General features: G+C 35.4%; 1 protein-coding gene and 1 pseudogene across 1 annotated transcript; both read left to right on the top strand.

The window, feature by feature from the left end:
• The first annotated feature begins 1,880 nt into the window (after window positions 1-1,880).
• LOC136816151 (uncharacterized) lies at window positions 1,881-5,031 on the top strand. The gene is made up of 2 exons (XM_067072567.1): window positions 1,881-2,147; window positions 4,819-5,031. The coding sequence occupies exons 1-2, from the start codon at window positions 1,881-1,883 to the stop codon at window positions 5,029-5,031; spliced, it is 480 nt and encodes a 159-aa protein (XP_066928668.1).
• Window positions 5,032-11,100: 6,069 nt separating this feature from the next.
• Window positions 11,101-13,735, top strand: LOC136816135 (uncharacterized; annotated as a pseudogene).
• Window positions 13,736-15,643: the final 1,908 nt, after the last annotated feature.

The raw sequence follows: 15,643 nt of genomic DNA, 5'->3' as shown, positions 1-15,643 counted from the left end.
TCTTGGTATCCTCTACTGCTGCAAATGTCAGTAAGAAACCCAATTCTGTTACCGAAGTTTCGAAGTATCCTCAAGAATCCCAAAGGAGAATGTCACCCATTGGTGCTAAACAAATCCCTTCAACTAGTGTCAGGAAGAATTTACTTGCAGAGGGAATATCTAAGGAATCTGCCGAACTTATTTTGCAATCAAGGAGGAAAGGCACCCTCTCCCATTATGAATCGTCCTGGCGAAAATTTTGTGGCTGGTGTACTAGGCAAGAAGTTGATCCCTTTAGATGTCCTCTAACATCAGTCCTCAAATTTTTAACTGAACGACACATCGAAGGGAAAGAGTTTAGAACTATTGCAGGTTATAGGTCAGCAATTTCGGCTTTTCATTGCCCAATAGATGGGTGCAGGGTAGGAGCTCATCCAACGACTTCTGCTTTAATGAAAGGGATCTTCAATAAGAGGCCCCCAAAGCCGAAACATACCTTTATCTGGGATGTTGATCAGGTGCTAGGGTATTTAGATGCATTAGCGTTGAATGGGAATCTTGGTAGGATAACGCATAAACTAGTTATGTTATTGGCTTTGACATCAGCCTCTAGAGCATCCGAAATTTGGCAGTTAGACACAAATTACATGATCAGAACAAGCAGCTATTACTGCTTCACTCTGCCTAAACCAACTAAGGTTCAGAAACCAGGTCAGCCACATCAAAAATTAGAGTTCCATCGTTTTGATGACAATGAAAGTATTTGCGTCTATAGGCTTTTAGATGAATATATGCAGGTTACAGGGACCCTTAGAGGGAAGGAGTCAAATTTGCTAATAGCTACGGTAAAACCACATCACAAGATAACCACCTCAACAGTTTCTAGGTGGTTAAAAGAAGTGATTTGTAATTCAGGCATTGACACTAGGCAATTTCAGGGACATTCTACTAGAGCTGCGTCTACCTCAAAAGCTGCTTTGAATGGTGCCTCCGTAGAGAGCATAATGCAGGCTGCTCATTGGTCAAACAAGAGCAATTTTCAAAAATTTTATAACAGGTCGGAAAACATTGTTAAAACGCCTTTTCAGGGTGTGGTGTTTGGAAGCTTTAAACAGAGGTAGTTGAAATTATGACCTTCAGTCATATAGGAGTAGGGCGTACCCATATCAGATCGGGCGGAGATTTTATGAAATGAAATTAGGGATTGTGCGAGGGCCCGAAGGGCCCGAAGTGCAATCCCGATTTTATGAATAAAATCGAAGCCAACGATCTGATATGGGTACGCCTTACTCCTATATGACTGAAGGTCATACTCAAGGTGATGGAGGGGATATAATGAGATATGATTTAACAATAGCTCTACTATCAAATTCTTGAGAAAGTTCGGTTTTGGGAATTGTAATATGTATATTACTTACGTATAACATATAACATGCACTAGCACTAAAAGTGTATTATTGATAATATTAGCTTATTATATGTATGTAATATGTTGCGGTGTTTTCTGGTCTGCGTTGTACACGACGCAAACTTCGAGAGCACGTGGAAAGCACGTGGTTAGATTTTGACGTTTTAAATAGTCAAACGTGAATAAAACACCTTCATTTTACGTCATTCTAGTTTCCAGACTCTTCGAGAGTACAGCGAAGAGAACTCGGAGCGGAACAGTCAGTCCATGACGTGGCGCTCATGCAGTCAACATGGCGGAGGAAAGAAAAGACAAGAAAATTTTGTAATATTTCTTTTTTTAAACTTGAGAGGTTTTCAAGATTGTTTAAATAAACATCAAAGAGAAAGTTGTCAAACAAAAGATAAGTACTTTCTTTCTATCCTTTATTTATTGTATTTTTCTGTCATAAAAACACTGAAAGCTGCTTGATTTTTCCAGGAAAAATTTAAAAATGCCTAATTCTGAGAAATCTCTATCAGAATTAAATAAACGTTTGAAAGATCTTCAATCCCAAATAAAGGATATGAAGGATAAACAGCAGGAAAGATTAAGCAGTTTTCAGTCGAAATCAGATGATGATGGTGAGGAATCCTCATCATCATCACCCTCAACAAGAAAAACCAAACATAAACATACGAAGAAGAAGAAAAAACATAGCCGAAAACGTAAATCAAGGGAAGAAGAGGAACACCCTGCATCAGTGCATGAAAAAGGAAGTGTATCCCAGTAAGGATCTATACTAGCCCAGTGCGGCAAAATCATAGAATAAATCGTAACATCGGCTGGGAAACAGACCCGGACAACCCAGCTCCTTTTAACGAGATTGACTTATCAGAGCCAGAGGAAACATTCAATGCAAGGGCTAGCCAAACATATGGCTATGAGTCACTCGACGAAAATGAGAATCAGAACCCTGTAGTTTTAGTAGATAAGGAATAACAAAACAATGGGGAACTAAAAGAGCCAGAACTTGAATTAGATGTCGATAAGCTTGTCTCTGTGTCAACTGAGGAAGAAAGATCAATCCCTATTGACGAAAAATTGGCTCAGTTAATTAAGACAAACTGGGACAGTGAAAAGCCTTTTGAGAACATGAAAAAGATTTTCAAAACATACCCTTGCCCAGAAAATTGTACCCTTGATCCCCCGAAAGTAAATGGGAAACTCTGGAAAATCTTGAATAGTGCCCAAAGAAAGTCAGATGTTAAACTAGTTACCATCCAAAAATCATTGAAAAAAGCCCTGAATGTAAATCTAAAAATCTTAGAAGAAGTTAAAAATGGTAACGTATCTTGTTCAATCTCTGGCACAGAAAACTGTGGACATGGCTGCTATTTTGGGCCATGCCTCCCACGAAATTTCACTGAAACGCAGAATCTTCATTCGTGGCGATATCAATCCTCAATACAAGGACTTATGTGCACAGTCACAGCCAATAACTCAAAAACTGTTTGGGATGATCTCCCAAAACTAGTCACAGAGTTGAATCTCACAAATAGAATAAGCAATAAATATGCTAAATCATCAACTACAAAAAGCTATGACAAACCCCAGAGAGGGCAAAATTACAACAGAAGAAATTATTTTTTAGGTCGAGGGAGGGGGAGCCTCCCATACCGTCAAAATAACTACACCCAATCGAAAAGACCAATAAAGAAGTCAAACTGAGCAAAGAAAACATCCAAAACCAGGTAAGGAACAAATTTAACCTTGACTCAAAGCTAGGGGAATTTGAAGGAGTTCAACTATCCAAGCATCAGGCCCAGTGGGGGTAGATATACATCTGATGCTGCTATCATGAATATCATAAAAGGAGACACTTTTCTCTTTACTTGCTTACCAAGGTCAAAACATTTTGCAAAAAATGCACAACTTTCTCCAGAGGAGGAAACCTTTCATCAGGGAAGAAATAATCAAGTATCTAAAGAAAAAGATAATCAAAAAATGCCATCATGAAGATGACGAATTTATCTCCCCAATTTTTACCAGACCAAAACCAGATGGTTCAATTAGAATGATATTGAACTTAAAAATATTGAATGAACACATAAAATTTGAACACTTCAAAATGAGCAATATTTATTCAGTACTCAACATGATTTCCAAGGGATGTTTTATAGCAAAAATTGACTTAAAAGATGCATATTACAGTGTAAGGATAGCCAAGAGATACCAACAGTATCCGAAATTTGAATTTGATAATCAATTATACCAATTTACTAGTTTTCCAAATGGGCTTGGGCCATGCCCAAAAAAGTTTACAAAAATAATGAAAGTACCAACCTCAAATCTTAGAAAAGCTGGCATCCCAGTGTGTGGATATATTGATGATTTCTTTACTAAATCTCAATCCTATGAAGGCTGTCTTAAAAACATTCTTGAAATAGTAAAAGAATTTCAGTATCTTGTTTTTGCCATTCATCCAATAAAATCTGAATTTGAACCAAAACAGATATTAACTTTTTTGGGGTTTGTTATAAATTCAATTGAAATGTCAGTATCTTTGATCCCAGAGAAGGAAAACCGACTTAAAAATCTAGTATCACAATTACTAAAAATCAAGTATTCAACAATAAGATTTGTAGAAAAAGTTGTTGGTACCTTGCTATCTAGTTTCCCGGCTGTAAAATTTGCTCAACTGCACTATAGACATATTGAAAAAGTAAAATCTGAAGTATTGGCAAAAAATAAAGGAAATTATGAAGCCAAATGCCAACTTTCCAATGAATCTCGGGCAGAATTAAAATGGTGGAAAACAGCCAATCTTAAAAATTGGATAAGTCCACCACCAATAACTCTAGAAATGAAAACTGATGCATCCACAGGTGATTTCTCTCCAAATTCTTCTGGCGGTTGGGGAGCAACATTTCAGGGTATTCAATGTGGAGGTGCATGGGACATTATAGAGCAATCTTACCATATAAATACTCGTGACCTTCTGGCTATCTACTTTGCACTTCGATCTTTTAAAAACCTTTGTAAAAGTAAACATTTTCGTATTCTGAGTAATAACACTACAGCAATTGGCACGGTCAAGAAAATGGGCTCTAGCAAAAGTCTTATAAATAATGAGATAAGCAAACACATTTGGCAGTTATGTGAAGAAAATGAAATTTGGGTCACAGCAACTTACATTCCAGGAACAGAGAATGATATTGCTGACACAGAATCCAGAAGAGAGTCTAAAGAGGCAGAGTGGAAACTAAATCCTGAAATCTTTTGATCTCTAACTGCTACTTTAAATTTCAAACCAGAAATAGATTTTGCTAGTAGGCTTAACACTCAGCTACCCAAATATGTCTCCTACAGGCCTGACCCATATGCTCACTCAATAAATGCTTTAGCCCAAAACTGGTCCAACACTAAAGGCTATATTTCCCTCCTTTTAGCTTAATCGACCGTGTACTTCACAAGATTCGAAACGAAAAAGCAACATCAATGGTAGTAGTTCCAGTGTGAACCACCCAACCATGGTATACAATTTACATGGAAATACTGAGATCGAAGCTGGTAACGATTCCACCCTGTCCAACCGTAATAACAATGCCACAAGCTCCAAATCTGGTACACCCTCTCAACAAAAATCTTACACTAATGGCTAGGATCTTATCTGGCAAAGATATCAAAATGAGGGAATAGATGAAAGCTCAATTAACATTCTTCTGACAAGTTGGAGAAAAGGTACAAAATCTTCCTATGCTAAGTACCTCACAGAACCTTGAAAAGACTTCTCTTTGTCAAGAGGTATTGATTCTTTTGACCCAACAATACCACAAGCCTTAGCTTTCCTAACAAATTTATTTGAGAAAAATCACAGCTATGGTCAACTCAATACAGCTTGCAGTGCTCTTTCAGCTGTATTTGCACCAAAACAAGGGACAACTTTCGGAAAACTTCCCACTGTAAAAGGATTCATGAAAGGTGTATTTGAAACTAAGCCATATTTCCCCAAACATACAGTCGTTTGGGATGTAAACAAAGTCTTTGATTTCTTCAGATCCCTTGAGATTACTGCCAACTTGCCACTGAAAATACTAACTCTAAAACTATATATGTTTTTAATGTTGATATCAGGGGGTCAAAGGTCACAAACCATACATTGCATTGCAAGAGCTGATGTCAAATTTATTGACGAAACGTCAGTTTACATTCCTATTATGGAAAAGCTGAAGCAAACAAAAGCCACAAACCATGTGGAACCCTTAGAATTCAAAATGTTTTCTGACCATGAGTTGTGTGCAGTGATACACTTGAAAGAATACATTAATAGAGTTGAAACCTTAGCACCAAATGCAAAACAGCTGTTCGTTAGCTTTGCAAAACCGCATAAACCTGTATCTAAAGACACAATTTCACGCTGGTGTAAAGAGGTGCTAAGGTTGTCTGATAGTGATATTTCTAAATACACGACCCATATGTTTGCAACCACTTATCAAAGGACATTTGAATGCGACTTTGACATTGTCACTTGAAAAAATGAACACTATTTCATAGTTTACTATAATATTACTTTGAGTTATGTATATGAAATTTTGGGCGAATCTGGCGTATTAGAAGCCATTTACGTACTAACTAAATGAGATGCGAATTTGATTTAGTTTGAATGTTCTTTATTTTTTGATTATTTTCTGAGAATTTTTTCTCAAGTTCATGACACTAGTTGTGTTTTTTGATAGTATGATAATACTATTTTTACCTACCTTGATGCATGGCCTACTAGAAATACGGCCATATATGTCACATTTTTTTCAAAAATTAAGAGGCCTAAAAAATTTGCTATCGAATGGTACTGTAGACTTGAAAACTATTTATACTTTCTCTTTAATTTATATTACCTATTGTTAATTGACTGTTATAGATTTTCTATTGTTATAAAAGATTTATTAAAGAAATAACTTCATTAAAAATTAATTACATACAAAGTAAATAAACAGACAGGTACTTTACAATAAAACAATAGGAAAGAAAAATATTTTGTGCGAGTCTGTGCACAAGAGAAAGAAATTAGATGGGATAATCTTTTTCAAATAGTTATTTCATGGATTATAGATATACTAACTGACTTTTTCATTTCAGAAGGTTATCTATAGGGCAGGTCTAAAACGCCTAATACCTACTACTTAATACTTACTACCTAATACTTAATATCTACTGTATATACCTCAAAATTGCTCGAAAATACCTTTAAATAATCAGCATGCCCAATTCCACCTAATTTGAAAATTTGGTGTTAAAAAAATTTCAACTTTTTGTCTTATAGCGTTTTGAAGACATGAAAATATTTTCTCCTTTTTTTTCTGTTCACTTTATTTTCCCGGACTTTTTCTATCGGCAAGTACAAAACGCCTACTACCTACTACTTACTACTTACTACCAACTACTTACTAATAAATACCATGAAATAAGGAAAATAAATGATTTCTTGAATAAGTCAACCAAATTTAGACTTCAAACGAGTGAAATAACTCTTAAAAAAGAATTAGTTTTTTGGAGCAAAAAGTACATTTCATTATTTCGTTGCTGCATTTTGATTTTTCTCTACGTTGTTTTAATGATCTCAAAACATTTTGCAGCCTACCTCCTTCGTGGAGGTTTTTTACAAATGAGCGCGCGAATATTTTTCTCACTTGCTCAAAATCTTTGGGCAATCAAGACGAAAAAAAACAAATGATGAAAAAATATTTTTCACGTGGTTGTATGGTTGGTTGGTGGTCGCGTAGTCATTTTCAACTTGAATCACGAAGATCTTCAGTCAGTCAGTATGACTGGAATTGGAAAAAGTAAGTGCTGTTTTATTTGTAACTACTAAGTGTTATTTTTATTTATTCCTACAGTTACAAAACAAAGCCTCACAGTCATAGCTTGCAGGCAGGCAGGTAGGAATCATGTATTTTAAGTTTTATGGACAGAGAGGCCAGGGCCAGGGGTAAATTGATTAGGGTACACTAGATGAGTTTATTATAAATCTAAGTTCATGTTGTGTGTCTATTTGTGTTCATAACGTTTTAGTAAAACTTTCTTTGGTTTTTATAGAAAAATGGACCAAATTTGATCTATTTAGTTCTCAACTTCAGTTGAGCTAGAATCTGAGAATGTCTGTGTCTCAGTCTCTGTCACCTCAAAGCTTTAGGGCAGGCTGGAGTCTTCAAAAATGGTCGGATCTGGCAGAAATTTTGCACACTCGTTCCTTGGGTAAATCGCTGGGGGTGTTTCCTTCATTTTTTCAAAATTTATATTTTTTAGGGGGCGTGGTCACGAGTTTTAGCCTCAAAACGAGGCTAAAAACTTTAGGGCAGGCTGGAGTCTTCAAAGATGACCTGATTAGGCTGACATTTGCACACTCGTTCCTTAGGTAAATCCCTGGGGGTTTTTCTTTCATTTTTTCAAAATTTAGATTTTTAGGGGCGTGGTCACGAGTTTTAGCCTTAAACGAGCCTGAAAACTACGGGGCAGGCTGGAGATTTCAAAAATGGTCTGATTCGGCTGAAATTTTGCACACTTGTTCCTTGGGTGAATATCTAGGGGTCTTTCTTTCACCTTTTCAAAATTTTGATTTTTAGGGGCATGGTCACAAGTTTTAGCCTCAAACAAACGAGGCTAAAAACTTCGGGGCAGGCTGGAGATTTCAAAAATGGTCTGATTCGGCTGAAAGTTTGCACACTTGTTCCTTGGGTGAATATCTGGGGGTGTTTCTTTCACTTTTTTCAAATTTTTACTTTTTTGGGACGTGATCACAAGTTTTAGCCTCAAAATGAAGCTAAAAACTTTAGTGCAGGCTGGAGACTTTGAAAATTGTCTGATTCGGCTGAAGTTTTGCACACCTTGTTCCTTGGCAGAATATCTCGGAGAGTTTTTTCATTTTTCAAAAAATTTCATTTAAAGGGCGTTGTCACAAGGTTTAACCCAAAACGAGGCTAAAACTTTTCTTTTATCAAAAATTTTATTTTTCAATTCTTTTATTATATGTTGTATTAACTTTTCTTGAGATTGACATATCTAATTTTTCTGGTGTTTTGCATCTAGGGAAAAGGAAAATCAAGCTGATCTTTATCCAAAAAATCATTTCTTATAAATATAGTTGTGTTCATTTCCTTTGATGGGATGAATATATATATTTTTGTCAATGAAGTTGTAGTTCATCAACTGAATATTTTAGCTCTAGCTGTAGGCTAAGGGCTAGGGAGGGTCTTAGGAAACTTCATGAGCCCCCTCTGGGGTTTTCGTGATGCTGTGGATGGCGCTCTTTTAATTTTGTGATTTTTGATTTTGTGATAATTAGTGTAAAACTAAATCTCTCCTTTTAGACTTTGTTGTAATATTGTCCGATGACGAAGAAGATGAACCAAAGACTGTAACACAGAATTTAAGGAAGCACAATGTTTCAACAGGTGTGAAAACATTAAATTAATCTGACAGTTAGAGAAAAGAAGCGTTTTGTTTTCCTTAGAGACATACTGGAAAAGTGGGAGGCAGGATGCTGAACCGGGAGGCAGGAGGGTGAAAACAACAGTAGGTGGCGAGAGGTTGAAAATTAAAGTTAGAGGGGGAGGCTGAAAGTGGAGGCAGGAGGCCACCTCCCACTTTTGTTTTCGGCCTCCAGCCTCGCATTTTTGTTTGTACAGCCTCCTGCCTCCCGGTTCAGCCTCCCGTCTCCCACTTTTCCAGTATGCTTTTTTAGTCTGGTTTAGAGGTCCTAAATTTAATATTTTTTTAAAAGATGTTTCACAATTTACTGCATTGATCTAAAAATAGATAACTTTTACCCCTCCCTAGACCTCTGTAGAACTAGGTGAAATTCCAACAAATATGTGGCTGACCTGAAGTTTTGCCGATCATTCTTCATTCATTCATCCATAACTGTCATTAGACTTACCATAAAAAATGAATGAAATGGGGAGACATTTTAATAAAGAAAGTTTACTCTTTAGATTCTGTTGTAATTTTGTCAGACAACGAAGAAGAAGAGCCTAAGACTCCAAGACAGAAAAAGTTAAGGAAGCTGAATGTATCGACAGGTAACTGAAAAATAATTTTAAGTTTAGGTCTGGGCCTGCATTTTTTGTGTTTTTTTCAGTAGCATGGTGACAGGGGTAAGGGGGACAGTGCTCTCAGCGGCGGTATTATCAAGGGGGTGCCCAACCTCGTTCCCTGCGCATCATCAGCTTTTTTATGCTTTAACTATATGGCGCTAGATAATGCCCTGGCATTGTCTGTTCAAACGTTACGTCATCGGGCCCATTCCCATTGGGCGAGCGGTTTCGCTGACGGCGCAATTATTTGTTTACATTATTTGCCTGTTACCAAGTAGTCGCCGGCGAAACTAATCAAAAGGTCAAAAAAATTAAAAATTACAAACAAAGTCTGAAAGTCTGAAAGTGAAATTGATCGATAAATACAGTATATGTGAAAGTTTTGTAGTCACTCTGGTATGAAATAAGAATATCAAGTATGTAATTAACCACATTACATCATTATAGTTATATGACTGGAGCTCGAAGACATCATGTCAGAAGGTAAAAGCAATTTATTATGAAATTTATAGCTATCTATATATATTTCGATGTATTTCGATATTTAAGTAACATCAAGCCCAGGAATAAATTTACCTACCAAAAGCAAACGAAAGCTAAGATGCTGACCCTTCCTATCCTATCCTGTGTCATGGCATGGGTTTTTCCTGTACCTACATAATTTTTGTATGTAGAGCTATCCGCCAGGGCTAGTAAGGGCATGATGAATGAACAACAAACTGCTAAAAAAAGAAAATGTAAAATATTAAGTAAAATTTTTGAAGTCGTGTAGAACTTTTCCAAGCCATTTTTTCAAAGTAACTTTTTCTAAAGGTATATTTTAACGTTTATTCTGTGAAAAATTATTTTTTAATGATGAAGAAATTCCTATCTATATAATATATATTTAGCTAAACCAAAATTTTCTTTTTGCTTTTCAGCCGAAGAAAATGTACCAAAAGAAAAAAATTACAACCGAGTTGAATGTTGTCTTTGCCCTAATCAAACAACAACCAAACACATTAATCGTCTTTTTACATCTTGTGGGAAAAAAAAGACATCATCAATGTCATACAATCCGTATTGGACATAAGAATAGAAAGCAATCATAATTCGCCTGGTATTTGTCGTGTTTGTACAAATTTTTTAGAAAAAAGCATAACATTTCGTCACCAATCGAAATGCTCACTTTGAAAAATATTGTAGCAGCTACACTAACATTTCGATAATCAGTACAAAGAGAATGGCCTCAGAGTCACCAACTGCAGAAACACCAATATTTAAAAAAAAAACATACAGCCATCAACAGAAAAATCAAAAAGACTCTAGACTTCAGTGAATTTCCATCCACCAACAACCTCATACTTGAGAAAATGATTGTATCCACAAAAGCATTGTGTAAACGCAAAGGCGGCTCTATTTTACACGATCATTTGTTTCAAGCTCTGGAAGATTTTGACAATGATGCCATTTGGAAAGAGATGGTCACTCATCTACCCACTTTTGTAGAAATATTGTACGCTCTTGCAACTGGCAACCAATCAAATCATATTGATAACATTAGAAAATCTCTTCGCATCAAAATTTGTGACCATCTATTGCATTTTGATGAACGAGCGATGGCATGAATTAAGTTTGTTTCAACGCGTCACTACTGTTTTGATGGTTGAAGGTGGTTGCACAAAAGAGGTTAGTATGATATTTTTTCAAAGAGATTCTTTTTGAGTCTTAAGTCTTCTTTAATTGTACTAGCGTGCTAAATACATGGATTGCTTTCCAAGACTGGCCTCCCCGTGGCGCAACCCGCAAGTATCAGCTACCCAGTGACTTTGCCAGGACAATCTATCATAATAATATGGTAGATGTTGCAGCTATGAGGGCGCTGAGAAACTAACAGGTCTTGGACATATACAGTTATAGGTGTTGGGAACTACAAAAATATATTGTTTTTTCCAATCACTTATTGAAAGTCTGCATAAATCAATTTTCAAGGGAGGAAAAGAAAGAGTCATAAGTGACTTTCGTTCATTTCTTCCTTGTGTACACTTTCCATATCTCAATTATTTTTAAATTGATTCAATTTCAGACCAGAATGAATCACCTGGGAATTTGGTAATTTAGTAAAGTTGATCGGTGGTCACTTTTGTGATAAAATTGTAGAATTAGTGAGAGAAAATCACACCTTCAGGGGCACAGGTGACAATTGGGACATAAAGATCTTGGCCCATCATATGGCAAAAGCCAAACAGAATGAGGACTTGCACCTTTTTGCCTCAAACATGATTTTAAACCGAATCGATTTCAGTGATCTCCCAAATGACGTACCACTTAGGGACATCAATCAACTTCCTTTGAACATTTTTTCTGTGAATATATCAATGAACTGAAATCCTACTTCAACGCATCAAAGATTATCGTTGCCCGTATCCTTGTTGAATTCTTTCCAAGATTTAGCATATTCAAAGATCTTATCCCAGACCATATCGAACACGCCTTCTCTGAAGAAATGTCCAAAAACTCTTTCATTGCCAGTCTACCAATCATTGATGCCGACGAGAAAAAGTATCAAGACTGTGTAAAGGTTAAATTGATTTCATGAAATTATTACTTTTTCTACTTCTATTCATCCCATTTTTTTTTTTTTTTGAATATAGAGCACCAGAGCATATATACCTGAAAATATTTTAATTAAGATAAGAAAAATTTGAGAAGTCATATTTTAAGGAAGTAATTTATTTTTCTGAGAATTCAAACGAGAATTTTTAAAATCAAGTAATTTTCCTTCAAAATCATGGAAAAGTAGAGTCACTGAAAAACTGTTCATTTTCTCTTAGATTCTTCGAACATATGAAGGTTGGATTGCTGAAATCTATAATAAAGCGGGTCTCCTTGAGGAAATGCCATCCCAAGACCCTGATGTGCCTAACATTCAAGATTCTTCAGCCAACACTGGACAGACCTTTGGCCATACAATCTTTTCAAACGATGACCCTATGAAGGAAATGAAAGTGATGTTTGGTGGTGATCAGATGACCAGAGTCAGATTTGCTGGAGCAAAAGACCTGCTGGCAGGTAAGAAACTTTATTTATTCAATGTTTTTGTATTTCTGAACAAGCAGTAGTGTCTATAAGTATTTAAAAGTGGTACCCAACTTTAAGACAAGAGAATTCAGTCTTTCGAGTATTATATCTCTAGTACTAATTTTTTTTTTAGAATGGAAAGATTAATAACACTCCGTCAGACCGTTTCGAGCATTGTTCTCCATTCAAGCCAGCCATGTTTCATACACGAGCTTCATTGCTACAGTATTGCTATCGTATTTTGCATAAAGTAGAGTCTGTTGATCAGAAAGGAACTTTGAAATTCTTTAGAGAAAAGCTTAACAGAAAGAATGCCACGCCAGCTTAAGTCCTTGATAGTTTTGAAGGAAGTGAAGAGCTCTTCATCAGCATGGGTAAAGCATACATTATAAATGCATCCTTCAATTTTTTTGGTATGAGTGATGTAAAAGAATATCCTAAATTTCATCCCTTCCCAGAAGAAATACATGATTCAAATAAGGTCAAGAAGTCTTACTTTGAAAAAGTAATGGAAAGTTTCTGTGGTGAATTTGTTTTGCAAAGGAATTTTTACAATGAATATGATCATACTAGAAATTATGGTATGATGACGATCTATCTCACCGTTCTCCTTCTCAACATGAAAGATGCATGCAATGAGGGTGACGGTGACAGAAATCTGATTCATCAGAAGATTTTACTATCTGTTTTCAAGTCTACAGATTCCCACAGCAAATATGCCCAAGAGATGTTTTATGCCTTGCTGTAAACAGAGTGTCTTTTAACCCCAAGGCTATCTCAAGAATTTAAATGGGGGTATTTTTCTAATTGGCGTGGAGGTAAAGGAAGAAACATGGAAGATGATATGACCCAGGAGATATCTAATAGACTTTCGAAAGACATAGCTAAGAGAATGGGTGCAAATAAAACAGTTGAGTCCATATAAAAAATGTCCAGAGCTACTAATGGCATCAAGGCTATAATTCAAAATTTTGATGAGAAAACTGATATGACACCAAGATCAGTTCAGCACACCCACAGTCACACACTTGAAGATGAGATAGAAATGATTAAAGATATCCAAACAATTAACCCGTTTAGCTACGAACAGAACCGTGCTTTCAAATGTTTCGAGAATATCAAGCGTTCTCCATTACGTTATTTAAATGTTGCTGATTTTCACAAATGGTTGAAAAAATTGGTAGCTGATGTAGCCCCTGCTCAAACGTTTCAATAATCGAAATATTTTTTGTATATGTAAACTTTTGTACTCTTTTTTACATCTTGCTGTTTTTTAGATGACATTTTTTATATCCTTGTTTAAAAAAAAGTGTTCTAGCTTACAATTTATTGAAAAACAATTATGTATTTGGATTGTCAGATCAAAATTATCTAATTTGCAAGATTTTTTGATGAAATTATTGTTTAGAATTTTTACTTTTTAATTTGTTATTGTTATGGTCCAGTAGATACTGTTGCATACAATTTCTGCAATATGGACAGGTTGAGTTGAATATTTTTAAATCGTTTTATTTTGATTTAGTATAGATGTTGATCTTTTTGACTCCATTGGATGGTGTTTGCGGTTATATGCTGTGGAAGTTTATATATTATAGATTGATGAGTATATTAACTAGAATATGATTTTTGAATTTAAAAGAAGTGCAATATTTTTTCAGGATTGATATATTATTTATGAAAAGATAACCTTTCTATTAGCTTCTATTTCAGTTAACTTTCAAAGTTTCCTGAAATCTTTGCAAAAGAAGGGGATAATTTTCAGAATTTATATTTTAAATAATTATTTCTAAAACCCTGACTAGAAAAAATTGTAGCAAAATAATACTTTATAAATGTTACAATTATACACTTTTATATATATATACTATGACATATTGTATAAGGAAATTTCACATTATATATAGCTCAAAGATTTCTCTTGCAATCACACCTGTAATCTTAAAGATTGCCAAGTGTGAAGGACAATAGAAACTAAGCCTGTGTGAACCTTGCACAGGAGACTAAATGAAATAATAAAGCTGATACTCCTATTCCCGTGTGAACCTTGCACGGGAGACTAAATGAAATAATAAAGCTGATACTCCTATCCCTGTGTGAACCTTGCACAGGAAACTATTTAATAAAGCCTAAACTAATGTGCAAAACTTTCAAAAAAAAACTGTGTTGATTTTGACAGGATACTAGAAATTGGTTTAAAATTCTGGGAATGAACACTAAGCCTAAAAGATATTATTAGAGAAATTAATAGTTTTGATTGACCTAATCAAATCAAAATAAAAATTGGAAAAATTACTCTGAAAACAGCAAAATCAAATCAAAAATCTTGACACAAAGCTCCTCATCCCAAACATTGAAGTTTTCAAACAGGTCTGAGGTATCTTTAATGTGTTTAACTTTACCCAAAATGGTATCTGCAAGTGAGAAATCAAATTGAAAGTCAAATGCATTAGGCATATAGTTCCATTCTTCTAATAAAAGTTTCAATGAATCGTGAAACATTGACAAATTTTCTGAGGAAAAGGAACGAAGCTTTTGTTGAAATACATTTGAATGTATAGTTACTTCAGCTATTGCAGTCTTTAACCCATTCATATCACAGTTCGAACAACACCAAATTTGTGAGTCTTCATTAAAACCAAAATATTTGAGGATAAATATCCTCAAACAGCCTGAACTTTGACAAAAAGATTTTACTTTTTTTGCAATAACTGGGGAAGCCAAATCAGAATTTATTGTAGTAGAGTAGAGTTGATGCTTCCTTTGTGTCTCTACTAGCTCTGCCAATTTCTTGAATAAAAGATTCTATGGTTGTTGGGGGGCGAATATGAATGATCTGCCTGATGGAATTGGCATCAACACCCATTCCAAGTGCTGTTGTTGCAAAAATTACCCGAATATTTGAGGTGTTGTCTTTTATCTCAGAGAGTATTTCATTATGGAGTTGTTGTGTAATTGAGGAATGAAATTCAGTAAAGAGGCATGTGGTGGGTTTTGGAACATCGGAAACGTAAATGTTTGAAATCAATCGCTCAAACAAACGATAAGCATAGCCAAGGTATTTCAGATTCATGTAAATTATTGTCATGGGAAAGTCCTTACGGAGGTTGTTCAGCTCTATTGCAAT

This window comes from Clytia hemisphaerica, unplaced genomic scaffold (genome assembly GCF_902728285.1).
Source record: "Clytia hemisphaerica strain Z4C2 unplaced genomic scaffold, Clytia hemisphaerica genome assembly, whole genome shotgun sequence".
Lineage (NCBI taxonomy): Eukaryota > Metazoa > Cnidaria > Hydrozoa > Leptothecata > Clytiidae > Clytia > Clytia hemisphaerica.
This window is presented reverse-complemented; position numbering and strand designations above follow the sequence as displayed.